Consider the following 27785-nt stretch of genomic DNA (forward strand, 5'->3'; position numbering starts at 1 on the left):
TAATCTAATGTTGATTACAATTTATACTGACATATAGTAATACATATAATTATATTGTTTATATTAATTTGTTCCTGATATTCCAATATTTTAACCTCTATTTCATAATGTACACAGTTATTATGTTTTTTTATCATTTTTTTTCTTCGTTACTGTTACTATCGCACTGTTTTTGTAAAAATGGTAAAGGTATAGGTATTGGAATAGGTATTGGTATTGGTAGCATAATTGGATATGGCACTAAAATCATGGGTGGTGGCAACAGTGATGGTGGCAAGTTTAACGGGTAGAGTGGTGGTGGTGATGCATTACTGCTTGGTGTATTATTATTTGATGTTTGAGATTGTGTGAACGCCGGTTCACATAGTGGTGGCGGAGTACAGTAAACCGGTGTATGCGATGGAAACTGAGGATAAACATGGGGTGGTACATCTTCGGCCGTGGTTCTTTTTCGTTTTCGAGATTGGCGGTCAAAAAGTTTATTAGACACTCGTAGCTGAGGAACTGCTGGGCCTGGTGTAGAAGGGGAATGTGGCCTTTGGGGAGACTGTGACCGGTCTGCAAGTGGTGGTGAATGACAATCACGTAGCCACAAGTCAGGTGTAATAAGTGGCAAGCTGGGCTCCAAGGTTTTGTAAAGGTTTTCTGGTAGTAACGCGTTCTGTAGATGAGGGTGAAGCTCCAACTGTGCTTGAGTTTCTTTACAAAATATGTTCATTTTATACTGGTTTAAACACTTATCACTGCGAACAGGAAACATCATATATTGGCGGGTACCATACAAGTGTTAATCAAATTAAAAACTCTTTACGTTTGTCACCTGCAGAATTGTAGTTGATGATCGCCGTCTTGGAAGTCCACACAGTTGACCGTGTGTCTCAGATGTCTGCACCAGTCGCACGTTTTATTTCGCTTGAAGTTCGCTCGACGGTACTGCGAGAAACATTGTTCAGAACAGAACACTTTTTCATTATCAGATTCTGCCGTGCGGAATGTTAATGCTTTGGTCTCTAGTGTTATGTCACACCATCCGCACATCATTTGTTGAACTGATGAATCTGTATAAACCATCGAATAACTATAATATGTTTCGATATTAAAACAAAGTGCGCGCAGCTTGGGATATTTATAAATTGTGAATTAATTATATAGATCAAATTAAGATAATTTCAATTAACTCAATAATAACTTGGACAAAAATTTATACAGTAAGATTTATAACTAATTGTTGGGTCACTTGTGCTAAGTCAGCTCACTAATTTCCTATTGTTTTACTTTGTCAAGAATTTATGTAGGTATATGTTGTATACATGATTTTACGGGTAAAAGGAAAATATTTACTTCCCAATAAATCCGAATTAACGGATGGTTGGAACCCAAATGATACGTTTGATTTGAACAGGCGAGTTGTCTCACCTATATAACGAGTGGTGTGGCTAGGATGTTTCAAACTCTATACCAGTGATTCCTTAACTTTTTTGGGTCATGCATCCTCAAAAAAATAAATTAACCACACCTTCCAATAAATTTTTTTATTATTTTAATGTAAGCTGATTATTTTCGATCAAATAATATATGGTAATGCAATATACAATATTAATATTTTCCGCGTGTCTCACAGTTTGGTAACCACTGTCTTAAACAATGATCCTCTGGCCCAACTACATAATATGTAGTGTGATCATAATTTCAGGTACCTATCACTAAATATCTCAGCTAGGTGACCTTTTATTGAATTTAATATTTCGGAGGGCTTATCCCCTATAATTCAGAACCCCCTTCTGAAATACACATTTTTTAACAATTTTCAAATTTTTAATTCTTGCGGTACACGCATGCGCAGTACAGCTTACTTTTTTTAATGGCACTCATCATTTTCTTCCAACATATTTTGATTTATACTTAGACGTTCCTAATTGTCACCTTCACTCGTTTCAAAATCAGATACAATCTAGTTCCCTACCACTTCTACCGTCGTTCCTTAAATTCGTCTTCTATTTATACTCTTCATTATGAAGAAGCTACTTGTAATCTAAATTACTTCTTATTTAATTGCTCTTCTCTACTTTCTAGTAGACGTCTCATTTTTTACAGCCCTGGATTACCTCCGTCCAGATATCCATCTTCTTCTTAATTCTCGTTCACCCACAACCACCAAAGCTTTCATTCAATTTATTATTAGTGATGGCTTTCTAAATTAATTTTATTTATATCATAATAATGATTAATTGTATAGCTGTAATGTTACCGATAAAGGCAATAAAAAAAATCTATTAGACGCACAGAAGCATATATGGGATATGCAGTCGATCTAATATAGTTGGCGAGTAAATAATGACCATATATTATTGACGTGTATTTTTTTCAGTTATGCATATAATATTTATTTATTCTTTTTTGTTAGTATTGTTGGGTGTTTTTAACTGTTGTTCGATGCAGTTCTAATGCCAAGATCTCATACCATGTATAGAAAACAAAATATGAATTCAACCTTAGCACAAGCGGGACAAACACAATCTAAACAGTTTTAAAAACGGAAACAAAACAAAAACTAGACCCGATGTGGATCTAGTATAATATGGACGTTTTTATAGCGAAAAACAAGACTGTATTTGCAGCAAACGAACTATGTACGCTCTATAAATTATACGTGCTCTTCATGTACGTCACACATACGTAATACGCATGCACGTGCAACACAATCGCAAAATAAAACTGCTTACGCGACGAGTGTGTATAATTATATAAACACATGCATACGGTGAGCAGTGACGTATATACAGAGGGGGTTTCCCGGTTCAAACCCCCCCAGGGCCAAAAAAAAAAAAGAAAACTGTTTTATTATTGATGACTTGTAATATATTCGTAGTTTTATTATTACGTTTTGAATTTAAAATATACAACTATACAAATATTATGATAATTAAATGATTATATTGATAGGTGTTTGAAAAGTTTTGTTAACCATGCTGTTTTTATATTCCAATAGCTATTAATTTACTGTAATGTAAAAGTAAACTGTAAATTGGTAAAAAAAGTTGTATAAAATAATATCTATTTATAGCAGTTATTTATCTGTTCAACGAAAAAAAAAGATAATGATTATTTTTGTTTTTCCCCCCCCCCCCCCCCCCCCGATCAAGATCGAATGTACGCCACTGACGGTGAGTATGTATTGTGTTGAACTTAAAAACGCACACGCCGTTGAATATTCTCTAAACACGAATACATCGTCGGATGCTGCAGGATCATGTGAGAGATGGGCTGTACTCTTTAGAGATGACCCTTATTTCCGTTATATGAGACATCCGAGAGCGCTTTTTACGCCCGAACAATATTGTATTACGTCAACGGCGACAACGACGAGTCTTTGTTGTGTCGCGACGCGCCGTCGAGCTCAGTTTTCGGAGATATATATATATATATATATATATATATATATACACACACACACGTGCACACGCTACGTCGTAAAGCACACCATGTAATATTCGAATACTACACTTATTACTGTTATAATCATTGCAGTCGTCTCGACGAATGAGCTACTTTACATTCACTGGCTTCGCATGTTATGTTTTTGGTCGATACCAAAAATAACTATAACCATGCGCATGGTAATACAGCACTCATCGTAACAGCGACACATGCACACCGTAATATATTTATGCTCGAAGACAAAATACGAAATAGTTTATTAGACGCTATTACGATGTTATAATACATACATATAAAAATGTGTAGTACACACAACCCAGACACTGTAGATTGGTGCGATCTGGAAGAGACTTGATCTGCTTATAACCTTAGAACCTCCCTCTCCCAAATTTTAAATATAGCGTCCTTAAATTATTGTTGTTGTGTTAACAATAAGATTTTCTAGGCACCGTAAAATGTATTACAAATGTTTTGAAAAATGAAGTCCGGTGTAATTTATCTATTTATAATCATTTTTTCTTTAGAATAAACATAAACGTACTCTGGCAGGGTATAGGTGTTTCCTATTATAAATAATAAATATTTAATTAATAATTTTTCAGATTAACCATCGAAATGATTATGGTTACGTTTTAAATTTACTTGCAATATCCTAATCAGTGGTTGAATATAATGGGTAAATGACTCTACAAGTTTGTATCAGTAATTTTTCGTGGAAGCATTAGTATCCTCAGATTTTTCTTAGAAATTGCACCCCTGCCGTATTCATTGTCGTTGGCGTGTTGTTTTTAACGCTATCAAAAAAATATGAACCATGTACAATATAAAGTTACTATAAATAGGGCACATGATTGATTTTTTTTACATTTACCTTTGAATAACTTTCATTAAAAATTTGAATTCAATGTTTTATAGATCTGAAGATACACTAAAAAAAATTCAAAGGGATATGGGCTCGACTTAAGTATATACCTGTACGCTTTGCAATTATGTTATTTCCATACAAAATAATAATTACTATAAATCAGAGGTATAAAATGATAGGTATTCGTCAAAAGGGCTGTAATACAATTGCGCCTCTCCTACCTTTCTATACGAAAAAAACACAACATGATTGCGCCCAGCTAATTAGCTCGATAACACCCGGTTTTACCTTTTTACCTATAAAAAATGCAAATTACCTCGATAGCACTCCATGAAATATAAGGTCTTGACTTTCAAACAATTTTCAAACATAATATTTAAAAATACAGTCGGAGTGTAAAACTCAAAGTTTAAGTTAGGTTAGATTATCATTTTAACAATTTTTCTTTCCAACACAGGCTTTATGTCCTATATGACTGAAAACACATATTTATTTATTTACATACTATAATACTATATGATAACTTGCCATTTTAGTAAATTTATTATTATTATTAGTTATATTGTATGTGTACGAGTAGTAAGCACTCCATATCGAAATAATATTTTATTATTAATTTATCTTATCTGTAAATATCTGTGGTATGCATTACACTCGGATTTTAAATTTAAACTTCAGTTGACTGTTGGTTGTTGTGACTTGAGTTGATTTTTTTTTATAAAGTTTTTCGTAAAGTGTGATATTGTGAAATTAACAAGTGTAAAAATGGATTTAACTATTTAAAAAAATTTTGATACTGAAAAAGGTAAGCCATGTATTTTAGTTAATGATATAAATATAGAGAATATACAGTACTTAAAAACATAGACAGTATTTGATATCGGAGTAATAACATAAAATGTCCATCGAGTATTTATATTGACAATGATGTGACAAAAGTTCTTAGCGTACTCAATGAACACAATCACAACATAATTTTAGAAAACATAGTTTGAAGACAAATAATAAATTCCAGAATAAAAAGAAAATGTGAAAACGACTTATTTACGAGACCGAATAAAATAATTACACAAGAACTAGGTACGTAGTACAGAAAATGATTTACATACCGTTCATTCTGATGTTAAGTTATGAAGGAAAAATATGTATGACTTCCGTAAAAAGAAATTATCAACGATTCCAAAATCACTGGAAGAATCGAAATTGAAAATATTTAACTTACGTGATACTCTTAAAACTAATACAGGGGTATATGTTTGCCCAATTGAAGAAATTTCAAATAGTTATATTCACTAGTCCGACTAATCTTGATGTATTAAGTCGTTTGGCTCATATTTTTACTGATGGCACATTTTCACATTCCCCAAAATTCTACGATCAACTTTATACAATACATTCGTTAGAAAAAAGTTTTTATGTTCCTTAAATTTACTGTTTTATGACGTCAAAATCAACGGAAGCTTATGTAGATATGTGGCGTACGATTACAAAATTATGTTGACAGGCATAAATTAATTAATATCATTGGCTAATTCTAATTTTCATTTTGATTTAAAAAAAAACGCACAAAATGTTATTAAATAAGTCTTTGCAAATAGTAAAATTATAATCTGTAGATTCCATTTAGGTCAAAGTTGGTTTTGGAAAATTCAAAGCAATAACAAATTATTAAAATAATACAATTCAAAATTAGAAATAGGTTTTTGGTTAAAATGTTTTTTCGCTCTTGGTTATTTATCTGAAAATGCGGTCGGCGATACTTTTTCGTGTTTAATTGTAAATGCTCCAACCGATAACTTTGATTTTACGGAATATATATTTGTCAATTATATATACCCTGATGCGAATTTTCCACCAATTATATGGACTGATAAACCTTCAGAAGAAGCTAAAACGACCAATGGACCAGAATCATTCCACCGACATTATAAATCACAGTGTTTTATACTTCACATCCTTCTATTTATGAAGTTATTAATATATTATTAGACATCCAAAATGAAACTTATTTAAAAATTAAAAGTATTAAAGAAAATCATATAAACAAACCTCGAAAAGAACAAGAAAACAAATTTAAATTTATAATGCACACTTGGACAAAATTAGAATAAAATGAAATTTCTATGTTAGAATATATGAATAAAATGGAACCACAATTTTGTGCCACAAAATTGTAATTAGTAGCTTCGTGATTTATTGAGTTATTTCATGTATATATGGACAAATATTATAATTAAAAAAAATGTAATTTATTAGTTTTCGTGGTTTTATATATTACGTATATTTGGACAAATATTATTATTTTATTGATTAAAAAAACAAATGCATTAATAGTTTTAAAAAGTATATGTAATGTGTACCAATATATCTATGAGAAACAATTTTTAACCAAGCCAACAATTTAATTTTGTTATCAGTCCTAAGCAGTGTTGGGAATAGATAATGCAAAAATTATCTAGATAAAGATGGAAAATAATATGTCCAAATTCATCTAGATAAAGATAATTTCATTTTTATTTAGATAAAAAAAAAGATATTTTGATGTCTGGGGTGTTTATTAGCATATGTATCAACTACTTCTTCAGGTTTTATAATTATTTCAGGGTGTATATTAAGCAATGCTAATCCATTTAATCGATAGTATCATATTATCATGATACTATACTATACTGATATTCCAGTATTTCACCGTGTACCTGTGCGTGAAAAATAAAAGGGCCTATAATAATAATTAAAGTATAAAATACAGTGAATGGGGGAGGGGCACGGGCCCCATGGGCCCACCCCTTAAATAAGTCCCTGATTATAATCATTATTATTAATAGGTACCTAGATGTTTAGTGTTTATTGGAGTAATGTAGTGTACTATTAAGCAGTATTTATGATAACGTACAATATTTAATGACAGCTAATCTCTAAAATGTTACACAAAAAAAAAAAAAATTAAAATTGCTCTGTACGTATCAGGATGAATACAGAATATATAAAAAATTATTTTAAGTTAACAATATTGTTTTCCATATAAAATTAATTTGATGATTTTCATTATTTTATGAGTAGTTACGACTTTATGGTTTGCAAGAGTGAAGTAATGACTATTCAGCGTATGAGTAACATGTGTATACTAAATTCAAATACCTACTATATTTGGAACTTCCATGGAAAAATATGAAATCAAGTTTAAAAATACCAAAAATATTTTCCTGACATGAAAATACAAACAAAATGTCATACCAAGAAATAATAATTACTTATTAATAATACACGAATTATGATTATGAATACAAAATCTATATGTATAAAAGAAAGTCAGGTTATTTACAGAATTTATAATTCAAGAACGGCTGGACCGATTTTGATGATCTCTGATTTGTTGGATTCGTCTCCGTACAAGAATAAAAATAACTCTAATTTTGGCAAGAATACAGACAATTATCTAGATAAGTAAAAATGTTATCTTAGATAAGTAATTAGATAACTTTACGTTATTTATCTAGATAAGATAAAAGATGACAAAAAATCTATCTAGATAAATTTATCTAGATAAATCCCAACACTGGTCCTAAGCCTGTAAAATTGAGAAGGAAAATTGTTAAAATGATAATCTAACCTAACATAAACTTTGAGTTTTACACTCCGACTGTATTTTTAAATATTATAATATAAGACCTTATATTTCACGGAGCGCTATCGAGCTAATTAGCTAGGCGCAATCGTATTGTTTTTTTTTATATAAAATGGTAGTAATCATGTTTCACCGCGTCAAGAGATTCATGAGCTCTACCGATTAAAATGCAAGATGCGTAAGACTCATGGGCGTGCGCAGAGTTTCAAATCAGGGGCAGCGAATTTCATTACCACCTTAATTTTTTTTTACAAACGGTCTATACATGACTATTTAGCTTATTTTTTTAAATTTTTCCTCAAAGACAAATTTAACCATTGACCTCTGTTGATATCTTGTATATAATAGTACATCTTCCCATAAAATATATTAATACTTTAATAACACATACCTATTGAAACACAGAAAATATTAGCTTGGTAATTCACTTTTTGAATAACCAACTTATTTTTTATTGAGCATTATACGGCACAGCTTGGACTGTTCAGTTCTTAAAAATCTTTTTAAATTGTTCAGGGACAGAAAGAGCACACCCTACTGCTCCTATGGTAAGACTGTAAGAGTAAATAAAAAAAGGCTCTTATGTCATCATATGGCTATCATAATAAAAACCGAAGGGTTATAGCGTTTATAGTTTAAAATAAATCGTTTTTAAATTCCATAACGTGGAAACTTTCTAATTGATAACACTGAAAATAATTTTGTGTAATCGTTCTGCTATTTAAGTTACCATATTTATTTATGTGGATATGTTTTATTGTTAGAAATAGTGTTCAGAATACCATGTAAACAGAAAATATCCATCTTTGTTTATTCTCTCGCTTTTTCTGACTTTAAATAAAATATACTTAATTGGGGCAATTATTTACGTTATCAATCAAGTTCTATGGCCGCTGTTATTACTGCAACATTATTGAAACGGAATATTACGAATTTATCATATAACATAAGAATATTTGCATATTTTCAAATTATCTATAAATTATAAATATTGTAAAAATGTGTCATTTGTAAGGTTAGTTTTTTTTAAATATTAATGTTATTTATGTTAAATCAATTATAATAATAATTCTAGAATGTATTATTAATTAAAATAAATTACTCGGCACTGTTGTCGGTGATTGCGGACAGTTGTATTCGTCCGATGAAGTGTCTGATTCTGTGCTTTTGGATCGATCTCTATATTTTTCTCTGATTTTAACTAGATTCATACTTTGTAGCGAACAGTCTTTAGAATTAATTTTATCATATCCATACCAGCCGAGCATTTCATTCATTGTCGTTTTTACATACTCCTACAAAATATATTATAATAGTATAAGCAATAGAAACAAAGGTTACATGTGATATATATATATATATATATATATATATCATTATTATATGTACCATTGATTATAAATATAGTATTATATATTATTTATAATCAATGATAGTATACATATTTATGTATGATGTCTATAAAATATATTGTAATGTTAATACTGATAAGTGATAACTGATATTATACACTAATGTTATTTTTAAGGTTAATTTATATATAGAGTACATAGTAACTGTATATTTAATGGTTTTTTGTAATATGTATTAGTTGTAATTAATAAATGATTAATTAATAAAGAAATGAAGTAATACATATATAATTTAAGTAATAATATTTACTAATGTTGCTATTATGTCAGTTATTTCATATGTGTTGTGAACTGCAAAAGCTGTTATTTAAGTACTGTATTGGGAAAATTATGTGGTAATATACGAAAAACTATATATTTTGAAGTAGATGAAAATGTTTAAAAAATCAAATTTAGTTTACATAAGTATAATATTTAGTGGGGTTATTTTGTGGCTAGGCCACGACCGCGTCCGGTGTCCCCGGACGAATTTATGTCGAGGGTACCTTATTTCTAAAGAATAATAAATTATCATAATAATCATTATAATTGATATTTTTACAATCAGTTTGATATAGTTGTAATTACTGACGGCCTGAAGTGAACTAAAAAAATTAAATTGTACAATTTGTAGATCATTTAAACAAATATTAAGTTGTATATTATAGGGTAATACATATTTATATTATTTATTTAACATTTTAGTATTATAATATACTATTTAACTAACTTAATTGTTCGTGTATTTTAAATAAGGCACCATTGAAAAATAATATTATTTTGCACTATTATAAACTCATTTTTATCATTTTATCATTTTATAAGATGACATTTTTTGGAGACCCTTCTGAAGAAATGTATTCGGGGCCCTTTAAGTACCAGGGAACTTATTCTCGAAATCTGCCGCATTTGACAAAAATAAAACTCGATCGATTCGTGTTTAATGGTATTCTTGAAATAAGATGTAACATTACTCACATGAATAACGTTCGACATTTTGTCTATTGCCTATTTCAACTTCGTCATAATTAATTCGAATGATTTTTTTATTTGCTAGCGCTATAAATTCAATATATTTATAAACATTAAACTGTAGAATAATTATTAGAGATTAGTAATTTTTAATTTTTCGTTTGCATTAAATTTACAATTCGACATCTAGTTACTAGTTAGTTTTTAATAAAAGTTAAATTATTGAATAATTATAAAATGCAAATGATTACGAACAAGCTGTGATGTTTGCTATGATAAACGATGAGAGATTAGGAGCTTTGCAAAATTTTGGACAACCGTTTGATGTTAAGATAAATCCTTTTTTTGTATTGTCGGATACAGAATTTGTCAAAACTTATATATTGAGTAAAAACTGGACAAATTATTTAATCGAGTTAGTCACTTCGTTTATAGAACCGTTAGTATTTTATAGAATGTTGAAGGTGTCTACCAGTACACACTACTTGAACCTATCTACTAGTAAAAGTCACAAAATAAAGTAATTACAATTTACAGTCTACAGAAATAAGTAACGAAGAAATTAAAGTATATACTGTGTTATTAATATTTTAATAACTATCCGATGATAATACGATAAAATTTTGATTAGTATCAATACAACATATTTTGGCGGAAATATTTTTGATATAAATGATAATAAATCATTATTATGTTCTACCAATGTGGTTTATTCGACAAGATTATGATTTATCGATATATTCTCAAATACGACTAATTTTTGTCGGTTGGCATTGGAGAATAGCCTTCTGTAGTCGACTACGACAAAATCAATAAAGTTTATTCGTATGCGACTTCCTGTCGATCGATTTCGAGAATAATACCCCAGACCCAGGGGCGTATTTAGGGGGGTGATATGGGTGTTGGAACACCCTCCAGCGACTGTATTTTATGATATTTCACCAAATTGCAAACTTAATTACAGTATAATTGAACTAAACGTAGGTATATGTAAATATAATCATTTTCATTAATATAATAATTTATATAAATACATGGTATTTATAAATGTTAGGAGTAGGGGAGGGGCAGAACCCCCACTTACTATAAGTCTATTAAATTTTAAAACACCTCCATTAAATGAATCCTGGATACGCCACTACCCATACCAACACTGCTTTGACGTCAAAATTTCGAAATTGATTTAGTTGACTTAGAAATGACAAGTTAATTTAATTTATTTTTATGATCATATACAAAAAAAAAAAAAAAATGATATTATATTTTAAAAATGATTAGATATTTTTATTCTTTCTTAAAGAAATTCAAAGAATGTAAAATTAAAATTGGAATCTTATATAAGATATCGGGGTAAATTATATAAATCAAATTCCCTACGAAAACTCAAAAGCAATAATTGGATTACTATAATATATCGTATTCGAATATAGTGAAAATAATCGATTAAATTAAAAATACCACAGAGAAACGGAAATATTAATTCGAGTAATTACTGAATAATAACTCATGCACTATTTGTTGTATACTTGAAACATTAAAAATATAATTTTTAAAATAAATCATAATATTTTGTTGAATTTTGTAATAAAAACAGTTTATGACATTCCGTTACTTATATTTTTTTGTTCTTTATATAAAATATAGAACGGCAGATATGATATTATGTGTCTACTGAGATTTAAGTCTTATTTGATTATAAAATTAGTCGTATAGCTGTAGTACAACGAGATTTCTACATTTTCAATTTATTCTCGAAATGATTGACGCTTCGCTACATAATAATAGTTATAAAAACTAATATAATTAAAGTGGACTTTTTAGTAATTTTGAAAACACGTAGGAGTTAAAAAAAAAAAAAAATTAAAATGTCTGATTCGTTGTCGAACAAGCCTGGTGAAAGGAGTAGGTGGATATGATGTGTGTCGGTCACCATATATTTTGGTTTCAGAATTCTCGAAATATAATTTTGATGGTATGAGCATGTTGCAAAAGAGAGAAACAAAAATGGATTGATTAAAAGCTGTTTTCGTTTTCTGCTACAGACATTTTACTCTATACTCCGCGTTGTCGCCGTCCCAAAGGTAGTGGTATTGGGTGACATACACAGAACGGATCGGGTGAAATAATGAAATATCACGTGTTATTGTAAACCCTAAAGTGAGGACACAATAACTTGTTATATACCTATATGTAACTATTATTATTATTTTTATACTTGACGTAAATATCTACACCGCTTGGCCTAGTTGTTGCAGGAAATGCAAACATTTTGATGTGATTGATATTAGTGGAAAAAGAAATAAAAAGCCCGTTTAACTGAAAAATGTGTCAAATTAATTGATATTGCTTTTTCCCCCAATTTCTTTGTTCATGGGCCTGTATTTAATAGCCTATACATAGATATATAACGACGTGAAAAATATATGGTCAACGGAAACGACAATGCTGCAGCAAGGGATTTTGGATGGATATAAATTCTATAACCGTCCATTGATACTTAATCTTTCGCTAACCCATTCAAAAATTATAACTTATATATTAAATAATCCAACTCTCAATTTAGATTTTGAAATAACCATTTTATTATACGCTAAGAACGTAGACTAGTTAACAAAATCTCATTCGCCTAAGAAGAAAACCTACTGTAATGAAGCCTTTCTCGACTTCTCACTAGCGTTCACAGGGTATGGAACGCAGGTTTACTATATAAATTTAAATAATAGATACCTAGTCACTATCATCTAATTCAGTGTTTCTCAACCTTTGTATTATGGCGACACACTATTATATTTCATACTTTATGACACACAATAATAAAAATAAGAATAATGGGTAATATTAAATATTCATAATTAATTGATAGTGTAAAATATAAATATACTGTATAGTATGCACTGTTTAAAAATAAATATTGATAAACCAACGTTTATCAATTAGAATTATGATAATGATAACATTTATTTAATGTCGATAGCTGATAATCTATTTTTATTCATCACAGAAATCATATCAAATACCCATTAATTTTTTTAAATAGTCTTAACAATATTTATACATTTATATATTTTGTGTCATTCAATATTATTACTTTACGCGACACATTTGGATTTAACCGGCGGCACACCGGTTGAGAAACATTGATCTAATTCTTAAACCCTACTTAGAAGACAGATTATTTTTAGTGCGTGTAGGCTCCGTCATTTCCTTTCCGATAAGAATTAATGTTAGTGTTAATGCTAGCGCAATTGCTACTCTACTATTTTTCAACATATTCATCTCTGATCAACCAAATACTAAACAACCTTTAGTCGGCGATTTTGCGGATGATGAAGTCATCCTAGCAAGCAACAAAGGTCTCTATTTATTTTCTCTGTATGTCTAAAATAATCTCAATCTTCTCGAAACCTGGTATAGAGAAAATTAATGAAAACAAGTCTATCCACTGTACCTTTACTCTCAGTCAAGGTATATGTCGGACACTTTTCCTCAATAATCAATGTCTACCTACATGCCAATTTATTCAATACCTAGGCATTCACATTGACCGCCGACCTACTTGGTTACCACACATTAAAAACAAAATTCTATCCTTAATAGGACCAGGAATTATATGCACTAATAACGTTCGAAATATGCATACATTTATGCTCTAATTATCATTGAAATATCCACTTATAATAAATAAACAAAATGCAAGTTTATTAAATTAATATATTTTAAAAATGTAAATAATTAATTAAATAACTAATATGGAATAAATAAATGAATTAAATACGAGTATCTTGTTGAAATAACTGAATTTTAATATGTATGTTGAATTGAACTTTATGCTAAATTTTGAAATATTTTGATTATATGTTGGATAATAATTGTTAAAATTTCGATTTACTTTTCGATTAACAGCTCGGATGTGTTGATCAGTTTTCAAATATAGTACGACAGTAAAACGCTTTGCACTGTTGACTTTAATCTCACTTAGTTGACAACAAATAATTCCCCGTCAGATGCAAAAGTATTTTCTCTCAATGTTGCAATATATTTACGAATAGACGATTGTATTTTAACATTTTAATAAGAACAAAAACACACATTATTGCGAATAACGGAGAAAACATGATAAAATATGGTTCATGTAAATTTATCCCGACCGAATTATCTGTATCTAGACACGATTAGATAATAAGAAAATAAATTCCATACGAACCATAGGTATATGTGGATAAAGCCATCAAACAATATTAAAACAAATGGGTATGAAAAATTTAGATATTCGACTATAATGTAATGAAAAATCGTAAAATACATAAATATTCAGTATATATCAAAAAATGACAAAATATGCTAAATAAAAGTTTGTTTTTCGGATCTATTGAATATAATTCAAACATGAAAATGATCTTGTTTTTTTTTGGACTGTTAAAAGTTAAAATTAAAATAAAACATGCAAATGCTTATAAATCCAGGCCTTAACCATTAAATAACTACCTAAGTTTTCTTCGTTCTTTACTAACTTTCAAAAGTATATAATTACTTAATAAACGTTTGATATAATAATTATCTTGTTGAAGCATTCCTAATGGGAGGTTTCTTTATTCTGTGTTCTGTGCATGCATATTTTATTTCATCTGTTAAGCGTAGTGTTCTAATTGTAACAAATTGCTTAGAAAATAAAAAATATGTTAAAAAATATGTATTGAATTGATATGATGATCAGTGGAACTCTCACTTTATATATATATATATATATTGCTTAATACAAAACTTGTATAAATTTGTTCATTTATAAGGTTATAAACAGTTCATAATTTATTAAAATAACTTCAGGCTTTAAAGCGAGAACCAGAAACGAAAAGAATATTTAGTTACAGTTGTATATTTGACGAAAGCCAAACGACCCCGTCATTATTTCATTATTTGAAAACATTGTGTAATATCTAAAAAAATTAAGTTCAAGTTTTTAAGGTTAAAAGTTTTTGTAGTTTAAGGTTTAAGAAGCTAGGAGAGATAATGAAATAACGTTTTACCACGATCGTAGATGGAATATTTGGAATGGCCAGGTCACAAACATGTGGTAGTGTTTGGTATGGTAAAATTTTAATCTCATAGTGACGATGAAGTCAAAATGTTAATAATATTATATTTATGTTAAAACAAAGTATAGCTTTTTTCATTTTTTAAAAAACTTTATTTAGTCAGACATTAATAAATAATTATAACAAAATAATAATAAATAATATTTCATAAATATATTTTAATACCTAGTATTGTATAAAAGTTTAACAGATAAACTTCATTCGGGTGAATTTACTTTTCCTGATATAGAATTAAAACATTTAAAGTCGATAGTCAATAAATTTTTATCAATTGTTTTATAATTTGAATCTCACAATTTATTTTTTAGATAGCCATGTCATTGCTTTTATTTAGCAGCCAGCAACTGCTCAGCTATTAATCAACTTGCCAATCACATTGAGACAATTCACTTCAAGGTTCTAGAAAATGCATTACCTACATTAATTACTATATTTTTTTGATGATTTATAGTTTTAATTATTGCATTACAAAAAATATACGATTTCAATACGTTTACCTTATCAACACTAAGTACGCATAGCTGTCAAGTATAAATATAATGTTTAATTACAAATACATTTAAAAAAATTAACATGTAAGTACATATTTTATTCTTAGCGAATCATTACGTGCAAAACAGTTTGACCATCCCAAGCTCAATATATTTTTTATTTTATTTTATTTAAAAACACGGGACGAACCCTATAATACAAGAATAAATAATATACAATGATAAAAAATAATAGTATATACTCTGAGTAAACGAGGCTCAATTTTAGAAGGAGAATGAAGGGTCAGTGTTGACAATGCGCATAAGACGGATGATCGGTGAGTTAAGATAGTAGTTTGAGGACGATAAGGGTATGCGGAACGGAACAGATGATCGTGTGCGGCAACAAGGGACATTAAACGAAACACGAGATAGTGACTCTATAGTAACTATCAATTTTAGAGGAAAGAAGATTAGAAAGAAATACCATGTTAGCTGAGTGACAACGGTCAGCGAGACTCTCTAGGGAAAGTAGGCGTTGGATTGGTGTGTAATCGTGTGGTGGACAGGATATATTTAATTTGTAAGCAGCGTGACGGAGGAATTTTCTTTGAACCCTTTAAATCATACTACATGCAGAGGTGGTGGACAGGTCCCAGAGTATGGTTCCATGCTCAAGGAGGGGACGAACTAAGGAGCAGAAGAGAGTTTTTAATGGAGTGAGTAAGTAAAAATCTGAAGAGTCACAATTTATGAAGCCAAGAATCTTAAGAGTCCTTCAACAGATTATCTGGATATGTATATTAGGGTACAGGTTACGTGTTAGGGTAAATCCTAAATCTTTTACAGAATTATTGCAAATTTTTAAGGGGTTATTATTGACGGAGTAAGTATAATTTAACGCAACATTAATACGACAAAAAGTCATTACTGAGCATTTAGGAATATTAAGAGCAAGTCCCAAAGATTCAACCAATGACACTAATCAATGAAGGTCGTTTTGGAGTAGATAACAGTCAGAGATGAATTTGATATGGTGGAAGATTTTCATATCATCAGCAAATATAAGGAGTTCGGCATGTTGAAGGATGGAAGCGGCTGAGTTAAAGAATAAAGCGAACAGAAACGGAAAAAGAACAGCACCTTGTGATACACCTGAAGAGGTTGTAAAATGGTCCGAAGAGATGGAATCAACAGTTACCTATTAGATCCTGTTTGTAATATAAGAGCGAAGCCAGGAAAGTAGGGGTTCACCTATACCTATAGAGTCAAGTGTTGACATAAGATGATTATGATCAACACGGTCGAAGGCCTTGAAAAATCTGCATAGATTACATTACTTGGCAGTTATCACGGAAAGAATCAAAAATATAATAATGAAGGCTAAGGTTACAGGTAACAGTTGATCTACCAGGATGGAAGCCATGCTGCTCATCAACTAGGATATGATTTAAGGAAGAGCGAATCGAGGAATAATTAATAATATGAATAATAATTCGAAAAAAAAGATAGTTATTGGACGACAGTTTGTAACATCTGTAGAATCACCGAAATTCAATAATAGTCTAAATGAACCAAGTTTAAGAGCAGACGGAAAATGCCCGAGTCAATAGAACGCCTAAGCAATAATCATAACGGTTCTGCTAGAACAGAACGAAGTTTGTATGAAAAGTCACTCTGGATACCATCTGGACCAACAGACTATATATTACGAAAGCCACATAAGCATTGGTAGACGTCACTAATCAAAAAATGGACATTTGACGAGAGCGGAAAGTTATTGATAGGATGTAATGTCAGGGATGATGACTGTGAAGGCTGGGTGAACACAAAAGAGAAATGTGTAGAAAATAAGTTAGCTGTATCGGAAGGAGTTTTACTCTGTATACCATGGAGTGTAACATATGTTGGTATAGATGGAGAAGAGCGGTTTTTTCTAATGAAACTCCAAAAATATCGAGGGTTACGTAATAGAGAAGAATCTGTACGAGACAAAGTTACGGAAGCATTGTTTGGAAATAAATTTGAATTTAGCGCGAAGAAGTGAAAAATGTTTGTAATCAGATAGTAGTTGAGATGACTTGAATTTGGCATGAGCGCGAGATTTAGATTTATTTATTTTTTTTTTAGGCTTTTCACGAGCCATTTAGACTTTTGGCCGCCAAAACTAATTCTTTCCAACGCTTTCTATCGTATGCCTGTTCCCAGTCCTCATCAATTTCTTCTTATAATTCCTTGATGCTGTCCTTCCATCTTTAATATATTATATGAGTATAATATACTTACAGTATAACTTGGAAAATTTTTTTTTTCTTCAGGTCAAATCAAATGACATTCGTCTTTACGGTTATCATTTTTGCTTCCAGAACCAATACGTTAACGACGTATATTTTTATAATGTTTCACACGGAACAACTGCATAACCTGCACAGGGCTCAGCGGTGCAGCACGCGATGGTCGTGTCGTCGCGTGCTGTATAGTCGTATTTATTTTAGAGGCTGCGGTTGTGAACGGGTATAAGAATGTGCGGGGTACATGGAGCCCGGGGCACGTGGGCAAAATAATATATTAAAGCCCGTGTATTTATTTATTATTACCTGTGTATATTGCATATTGATTCAGAATTCATATTTATTTTAAATATTAATATTTATAATAATATGGTATTATGTTTATAATTATTAATTTGTGACTAATTAATAATACAAATTGTATGGCTCTTAATTACTTACCTACCTTTTAAAGATGTTATGAATAGTTTACAATTATGCTTAAAAAGTAATAAGATATGCATTCGTTTATCGTATAATTTTATATAGGCGTAAACTATGAGTATAATGATGTATAAAAGAGTAATATTTAAACTGGATTTAAGATTAAAAGCGTAGCCAATCACAAAGCTATCTTATCGCCAATTTTATTGCATTGCGTTTACATATATATGCTTTGTATCTAAACATTTTTGGTGATTTTAACTTATTACGTACGAGTGTTCAAGCTCACGGGTATACACGAGTATTTTTATTACACGGGCCTTAACAATGTCCCAGGTAAAAACACGGGTACTCGTGTAGTTCGATACACGTGTAGTCGTGATCTCTAATTTATAACCACCTTCTCCTTTCGTTAGGTTTGCGTGGGTACCAGATATTAAAAAAATAAAAAATAAAATCATATATTTTCTGATAAAGGCGGCGATTTCAAGTCACCTTAGGTAGGATGCGCGGCCCCAGTTGCACGTTATACTGTTGGCGCCCGGCCAACGTAGTCATAAATCATGAGTCCGATCACCTGGGCAATTTATTCGAGACTGTCCCGCTGGCCGTCGAGAAGAACCGGCGGAGTGGGTAGGCTCGTGTCGGTAATTCGATCGTAGTGTCGGTTTGCACCACGCTAACCACTTCTCCCCCTCCCCCCTCACTGGTCCATATTACTCGACTTTCTTCTGAGCGCGTGTGTGCGCGTGTATCGCGCATGCCAAAGAGAGAAATTTGATCCGCAATACACACTGTTTAGTTCGAGACGTCGCCGTACGATCAACTTACATTGCACGCGCGAACATCATCGCTACAGTGCGGAGGTGGGCATTAAAAAAAAAAAAAAAAAAAAAAACGAGGAAAAGGGGTAAAATCCTGAAGGATACGGTTTTTAACGGTAATACAATAATGAATATCGAATACACATAATAATGATCAATAATTATCAACTATATTGGACATTTATCGTAACATTTTTATTGCTCTTGGCGTGCATATGAATATTTAAATACGAGTGCGCTATACCGGTATATATATATATATACAGTGAGTGTATTATAGTACTATAAACATTGAAACCAGTGATTTTCAACCTTAAGGTCGTGAAAAGTAGTTCGGAGGTCCCCAAAAATATAAAACAAATGGTTGTTTATATCAAAATTTATTTATTTAATCTAATTATTACGAATGCACAATAACATATCGAATAAAATAGGGCATAGCATAATCTTATCTGATAAATGATTAATAACCATAAACTATTGTGGTCATTCATCTTAATTGGATTGGCATTTAATGTGTGGTTATTTTTATATTCGTTCCTTATAGTGCATTTAATTAATTTTAGTCACAAATATAATACTTAATAAGAAATTTGGTTAAAAACCAGATTTAAGAATAGCAGATTCTAATATAAAATCTAATATGGAAACTATAGGTATAGTTTCAAAAATTCAAGCATAGGTTTCCCATTAAAACAAGAAAATTGTTAACATACATTAGCATATTACCTATTTATTTATTTTTTACATTTTATTTTATATTTATTCGAGTATACGTGTTAAAAAAAAAATCTCATATTAATTAATTATTTGTAGGGCTCGCATTAATAAAAATATAAAAATTGGGAGTCATTATTCGAAAAAAGTTGAAAATCATTGATTTAGACCAGTGGTCGGCAACCGGCAGTTCACGGGCCACATCCGGCCCATACGTCACTTTTATATGGCCCACATTAGATTCCAAAACTAGGAAATTTCATTGAATATCATACTGATTTTTTGTATTGTCTGGCCCGCGAACCCTTTTTAATTTGTAAACGTGACAATGTGGCCCAAGTGTCCAAAAAGGTTGCCGACCATTGATCTAGACGATACCCTTCAAGAGACCATTGAGGCTCATCCTATCGTTTGTCATACGTTTTTTTTACAATATTAAATGTCAATCGTTACATCGCATTGGCCGAAATAAATCTTTCATCGTATTACGAGTATTTATGTCATGTTTTTAATTTCCTGAATATAGAATGTTATAAGTCCAGCCAACAGCGTTTGTACATTTATGTTAAATGTATTTTTAAAGACGTACACTATACTGTTTTAACATCTGTGTTTTAACAATAGCCCGTGGTTTCTTTGGCAGAAGAGGAGCCTGTAGGCTTAGTTCATTGCTTAAACGACTTCCTAATTATATAATCTACATACAACATCCACATATTTTTCGATACGCATGGAATTTTATGAGAAAATCTATTAAACATTTTATTTATTATCTCGCTATGTTTGCGTTAACGGAGTTCATTTAGTTAAAGCATGCAATTTATTTGGTTTTCTGAACATACTGTATCATATTGGTTTGTTACAACGAACAAAGGTTTTAATTCCCATTAACGATGATTTACGTTTTGAATATCTGTATAAAACAAACGGGTCAGTTTAATATTTAATGATTTATGACTTATTTTTAGCATTTAGTATACAACATATATTTGTATGGTTCTCTTACATAAATATTAAATGAAAATGGGTTGATTAATAAGTAAAAAAATTAATTTAATAACATGGTATTGTAAACTATGGTAAAAGCGTTGGTATGTGTGTTGGTTTCCTTACAGTTACCAACATTTTTTGTACAGTAAAAAAGATTCCAATTTTTTTTTTTATAATACCATATATTTATTGACATTTTAGTCATTAGGTTTATATCTCCTTTCTTGATATTATATTTTAAACCTAATTAAGATCAAAAATAAGAATAGATATTATTTTACACCAGTGAAATCTTGATCGTTCAAAGCTTCACCAGTAAACAATTTTGTATGAAAAATCAATACGGCCTGGCGTTGATGGCCAAAGGGTATTTAAATGTAAAATAAAATAAAAGTACAATCATAATAAAAAAAATAAATATAAACAATACAAACAATGTGTAACAACTAACACAGTGGGTTAATTAATTTTCAATATATAAGTGACTACGTTAGTCTACAGATACTCAGTATAAGAAACATAAAAATAAGAAATTATTATATAAAAATATAATTCTAGGTAATCTAAGACAGCTTTTTATTATGTAATGTTTCTGAAAAATGTTGCGATCAAAACAGGGAGGTAAAAAGATTCTTGAAATCTGGTGATACCATGAAACAGAATTTTTAAAGAAACATAACACTATAATTCATCGTTTAATAGATAAACATAAATGAATAATTGATCGATGAAAATTAATATATAAACATCATAGATCATATTTGTTAACAATACAACTTCAACCTATATATACGTTAACAATATCATGAAATTTAATTCAAATACATTGGTTAGAATACATGCTAATACAACTAATACGAAACTTCCATGTTATGAGTACTATATAAGATAATTTGATTAATTTCTCATTCATTTAAATTTGATATTCAAGTTTGAATAATACTGAATTCAATAAGTTTTAACTCATTTAATAATATACAACTATTGATAACTAATATTCTTCACTTTACATACGAACAATGAAATGATTTTCATTACCTATATAATTATAACCTGTGGTCCTAGTTACCCATGATGCCACGAGTAATTAAAAAAAAAACAAAAATTGTACGAATATTTTACTTAAAGACTATTATTTAATACATATAATATCATGTGCATAGATCAATAAAACTGACTAAATTAATTTATATTCTATAACATGCTTTTGTTTGGAATAAATACAAACACCTTTTTTTTATAGTTACATGTAAAAAAAATGTTTTGCAAATTTAAAATAATTATTTAGAATTTAATTTTCATGTAATTAATTTTTTTAATTAGGTATAAATATTTTCTCAGTTTTTTTCAATCATTATAAGGCCATACTAACTCAATTTTGAAAACTATGTGAAATGTGAAACAATTATATTATATTTAGTGTAAATTGGCATTAGTGTAATATTGAACACAGATTTGTCTATTTTTAGGATTTAATTTTTCATTGGATTTACTGTAATTTTAAGACGTTCGGTTAGGCAATGTAATAGTGTACAACTTCAAAGCTCTATTTATAATTTGTAGTTTGTATTTCACACCCGACTACTCCAAGTGTTATATTAAAACATATGTGCTAAGGTTTGATGTTCGAAATAGAAAAATATATCAATAATATAATTAAGGTCAAGGCGAATAGCAATAATAATGAACACAACTTGAAGTAGTTATGGCAAATAAATAATTTAGTAAACAACGGAACTAATAGCAGTAATATGTATGTAATAGCATTAAAAAAAAAAAAAAATTTAATTGAAAAATGGATAGATTTTATACTTTGTAATCACCGAAAATCTTTGTTATTTGGCGCGAAAACGAAACATTTTTGATTTCAAAAACAACGTTGGCAGTTTTATAGTACCCAACGACTTGTAGCGTACGAGTTTACATCAACTTAATATTTACAAATGTAAACCGTGTTACGTGATTGTAGTACGATACAATCAATATTACAATCTAATATGATTTAAGTATTATCGTCGTGTAATACATACTTTGATCTCTTCGTCCGGCGTTTCGTTTTTGACCAACCCTTTGGGGTCCGTATTCTTTCGCGCGTTTCTGTTCATTTTCCGCGGATCCCCGGCAAAGATGAGTGTGTACGTACCGTTAGACTATTATTAAAACGACCGGTGAGGAGTATATGGACAACGGGTATTATGGGTGCAGCGGTTTTTCTCGGAGACCGTGTCGTTTGTCCGTTACCGAAACGAGATTGACGAACGGAACAAAAACGTTGATACGGGGTGGGGGGAGGAGGTATGAGAAATCGGCGAAAAACTCAAACGGTAACGTTATTCCGTAACGGTCGGGTAACGTAAACGTGTTGAGATAGGTACCAGAATCGCGGTTAGTACCACGTCGAACGCGCACGCGGAGCCGTCGCGGCTACCTAACAACGTACACTGCGTGCCGGTACACGACTCACGCGTCACACCGCACAGACGAGACGACGACGAATTACTTATTATTATTATTATTATTATTGCGACACGGGAGAGAACCGAATCGGTGTCGCGTCCAAAAGCGCGTGCCGGTCGCGCGGCTCCGCACAAGTATTGGGAAATCGTGGCGGCGGCTTTGGCGGCGGTGCGTGCGCTGCGGCGGCGTGCGGCGGGCGCTGCGCGAGTAAAAGCGCGCGGGACCCGTTCGAGGCTCAACCGGACTATAAATAGGCGCGCGCCGGGGGCTAGGCCAGGGTGGATCGTGGGCATCGGTTTCAAAACGGTCAGTGCACGTCGTCGTGTTGCCATCGGCCGATTTCGCAGTGCGCGCTCGCTTGTTCAAACAGTGGCGCAACAAAGCGACCATCGGACGGTGACGTCCTGAGGCCGAGGGCCACGGGATTTCAAGTCGAACGACTTCGAATTTACAAACATAACATTGCACTTACGAAATATTATAGTTTTACAATTTTTTTTTTTTTTTTTAAATTAAATATCCAATGCAAACAATAATTGTAATAATAATTAATAATATATTAATATATTATTAATATTAATTTGAATTTATAATTATTAATTAATTTTAATTATTAAAATCAGCTTTTTATAAAAATAATAAGATTACGCAATTTTATGAACTAAAAGAAAAATGAGGTTTTCGTCCGCTTTTGACGGTTAGGTGGATAGGGTTCAAATAAATCGTGACAAGTTTTGAATGTGAAAATGGGCGGCCAATATACTTAATTATATGATTATTGCCGAACACCTGAATTCTAAATTTTAAAGTTTTTTAGTTTTTGTTTTACGAATTACATTTATTTTAAAATATAAAGAGTAATAATTTTAAAATTACAATGAACAATAGAGTTTTAAATAACGGATTCAAACAAGGAACTACCTTTTACTGATAAAGTTATTAAGTTTTTTAATAACTAATAATAATAATTTGTGTGTTAAATAATTTAAGTGTCATAATTTATATATTTAAAAGTCCCCGATATATATTAATTCTGGAGCCTTACATACTTGTGTGATGTTCGGACCCGTAAAGAACAGAGAAAGGGGAGAATAGAAAATAAGAAAAAATGAGGAACTGGAAAGACTTTTCCGTAATCAGAAACCAAAGAATTCACGAAGTGGGCTGAATATGCTATGCGAAGACAAAATCATCTCATGAAGATGATTATGGACGAGAACCCAGTTGGTAAGACCACTGAGAAGATCCCGATTGAGGTGGGGAGATGTGATAAGAAGTGGAGGCACTAAATGGTTAGACACGTTCATAACACGGGAATGGAGAGCAAGAGCGGTCAATATGGAAGACTGGAGGATTGGGTGTATGACGGGAATGTCTCGACGGCTGAAAAACCCAAGAAGAAGATATGACATGTTAAAACAGCTCACATATTTCAACAGTCACTTATTTTGGTTAGAATAACAGATATCATACAAAGTTTAGTTCGATTATTATATCAAAGTAAAAAAGAACCGAACAATACGATATTCTCTCAATATGACTCGTATATTCATACGTAATCTATTCTACATAATGATAATAACGTGTCGTTAGGATAATAAATCATTTTTATTTTTTGTTCTTACTAACATTAACCGTACTTATCATAGTTTACAGCTGTTTACACATTAGGTGGACTGTTCACGCGCAGACGCGGTTTTAAATCGCTTTAACGCGAAGCTACACATAATTTACGCGGTTAAAAACCGCTCCAAAAACAAATAACTTAAACAGAATATTAAAAACAAAACAAAAACCATCGCTCATGATTCCTGCGCAAGAGAACATTACGAAGTCTTTCATGGTGGCTTTTGCTACCTTAAGCCAACAATTATTTTTAATAATTCTATTATGATAGTCTACGGTTTTGGCAATGTGTATAATACAATAATAAATAATTAAAAATCTATTTGATCGATCAAGTTTTCATAAAATGTGTATTGATATTGTACCTGCTTAAGTTCCAGATACTATTATCATAGGATATGTCTATGATAAAACGTTCCAAATCAAAAGTCATATTGAAATTTATAAGTCGTTTTAAAATTATTGTACAATATCCAAAGACAATTATACAAAAATATAAAGAATGGCAGGAACAAACCATCACTTTCTGTATAAAATAAAAATAATAGCGTTTAGGCACCGCGAACATCCGCCCTGTGTGAATAGACCCAGTAAAATCAACGGGTTTAATTTTAGCCGTCTTCGGCGAATGTTCGCTCAAAATTGAACGGATTATATCTGCTTGGTTCATAGTATGATCCAATCTAAAATAGGTTGTTTAATTTTAAGCGATTAATAGCGGCGATTTAAAAACACGTCCGCTTGCGAATAATCTGCCTAGTGTGTAAGCAGCTTACCAGACTTTTTTATGTCATTAATCAAATTTAAATACCTTAAGTTATTTAAAGCTTTTGAATAATACTGGAATCATTAAGACTAATAAAGATCTCAGTACTTCGTGGTTGAAACCATTATAATGAAATCTTATATTGATATATTTTAAGACAGTTTATTTTAAAAATGTTATTTAAATTAGAATAAAAAAATATTTTTATGTATAATCACAAATCTTAAGCAATATCTCAATTTATCTGGATTTTTAAAAAAAAATTTATTCCCAATATCCCTTCTCTTTTTATAACGATCATGATACTATTAATTATACAATAGTGTACAGTATTGATGATTGCTTACAGGAAATAAAACTATCATGACAGGCAACAGAAAAACGATTAACTTATTCTGAGGGGGGGGGACTCAAAACATTTTAACTTTATCACCCTGTATATTATATTATGATGTCGAAATACTTTGACTCACGACTGAGGGAGTGGTTTGTGTATTGCATCAAGTTCAATATTTTTGTTTACATTAAAAAAAAATAATTCTGAATTATCGTTTTCAAAAAACGTTGTGAACCAAAAATGTATTAGTATCCATATGCGTCAATACGTAATATTTACCTAGTTAGATACCGCGCAATTTTCACGATAGCTAAAATTAGAAAGAAGTTGAATAGTTCAAGCAATCGAGATTGATAAATTTGAAAATATATTTTAAGAAACCGTAAAATGATTAGTAGTTTTCACGACTTAATTAAATTATTTTATAATAATAAAATATTAATATCTTTATCTTATCGTATATCTGACACCAATAACTCACAATACTCGTATAACTCAGTAGTACAGGAGATTCATTTGGAAGCATAACCCAGAATTAGATAATTGTAATGAATTTTACCAAGTGGTGTAGTATATTTTTAGACATTGAAATATTCTGAAATTAAATTGAAATTAAAAAGTTTATTAAATTTACCATACTCTACAAATTTTAAAATAAATATTTAATCATTGCTATGCTTCATTTTTAAGTAGTCATCCATATTATTTATTCCTTTATATAATTATTGATTACGTTTGTTGGTTATTGATGATTAAAATTCTTTGAGAATTTAATCATTCTTGTCATAATCATAGACTTATAGATGTAACGGAATTCACTACAGGCAATTATTAATTATTTTAGTATAAAATATTATAAATATATAATAACCATTAATGGTTAAACAACCATAGAGTCCAGGAATTTTTTTCGTGAATATCAGATAGGATTTTTCATTGAAAAATACAAGTAATGTACATTCATGTAGTTAATTTGGATTTTAATTATATTTTTTAATTGACACGTATTCCGCAACATATTTTGGGTTATAATTCTCATACAAGTATAAACATCTTCGATAACGAATAATCATGCATAGTTAAGTATCACTTTCTAATTTTAAAAATGTTATCAAATAGTTTAAAAAAATAAGTTTTTGTTTGAAATATTACTGTATATGTGTAAATATTTATGACCATTTCAATTAAAAAATATAATCAGGTTTAAAAAAAGGTACTTTATATAAAAATGCAAATAATAATCGTGTGAAAAAATATGTATTAAGAAATTTAAATTTAGAACATTATTTTTAAAATAATATTTCAGAAATGTATGTGGTTTTTGATATCTCTACTTCTTTTACCAATATAAAATGTAATTTACTATACTTATATTTCAGTACATATACACCAATCTTATAATCATAGACGTGCGAACGGGTGTGGCTTATAGGGCTATAGTCACACCTGAGATTTTTTTAGTTAGGTACAAGTTACTTATGTAAAAAGGGCTAATAACTC

The 27785-nt window shown here is 30.4% G+C and overlaps 1 protein-coding gene across 1 annotated transcript; it reads right to left on the bottom strand.

The window, feature by feature from the left end:
• Nucleotides 1-13: 13 nt before the first annotated feature.
• Nucleotides 14-23709, bottom strand: LOC112687552 (sine oculis-binding protein homolog). The gene is made up of 4 exons (XM_025560293.1): nt 23130-23709; nt 9031-9223; nt 821-1058; nt 14-743 (listed from the first exon to the last, which is right to left on the bottom strand). The coding sequence occupies exons 1-4, from the start codon at nt 23202-23204 to the stop codon at nt 134-136; spliced, it is 1116 nt and encodes a 371-aa protein (XP_025416078.1). The 5' UTR covers nt 23205-23709; the 3' UTR covers nt 14-133.
• Between the last annotated feature and the right edge of the window lie 4076 nt (nt 23710-27785).

The sequence above is a fragment of the Sipha flava genome, unplaced genomic scaffold (assembly GCF_003268045.1).
Source record: "Sipha flava isolate LNK unplaced genomic scaffold, YSA_version1 35_pilon_pilon, whole genome shotgun sequence".
Lineage (NCBI taxonomy): Eukaryota > Metazoa > Arthropoda > Insecta > Hemiptera > Aphididae > Sipha > Sipha flava.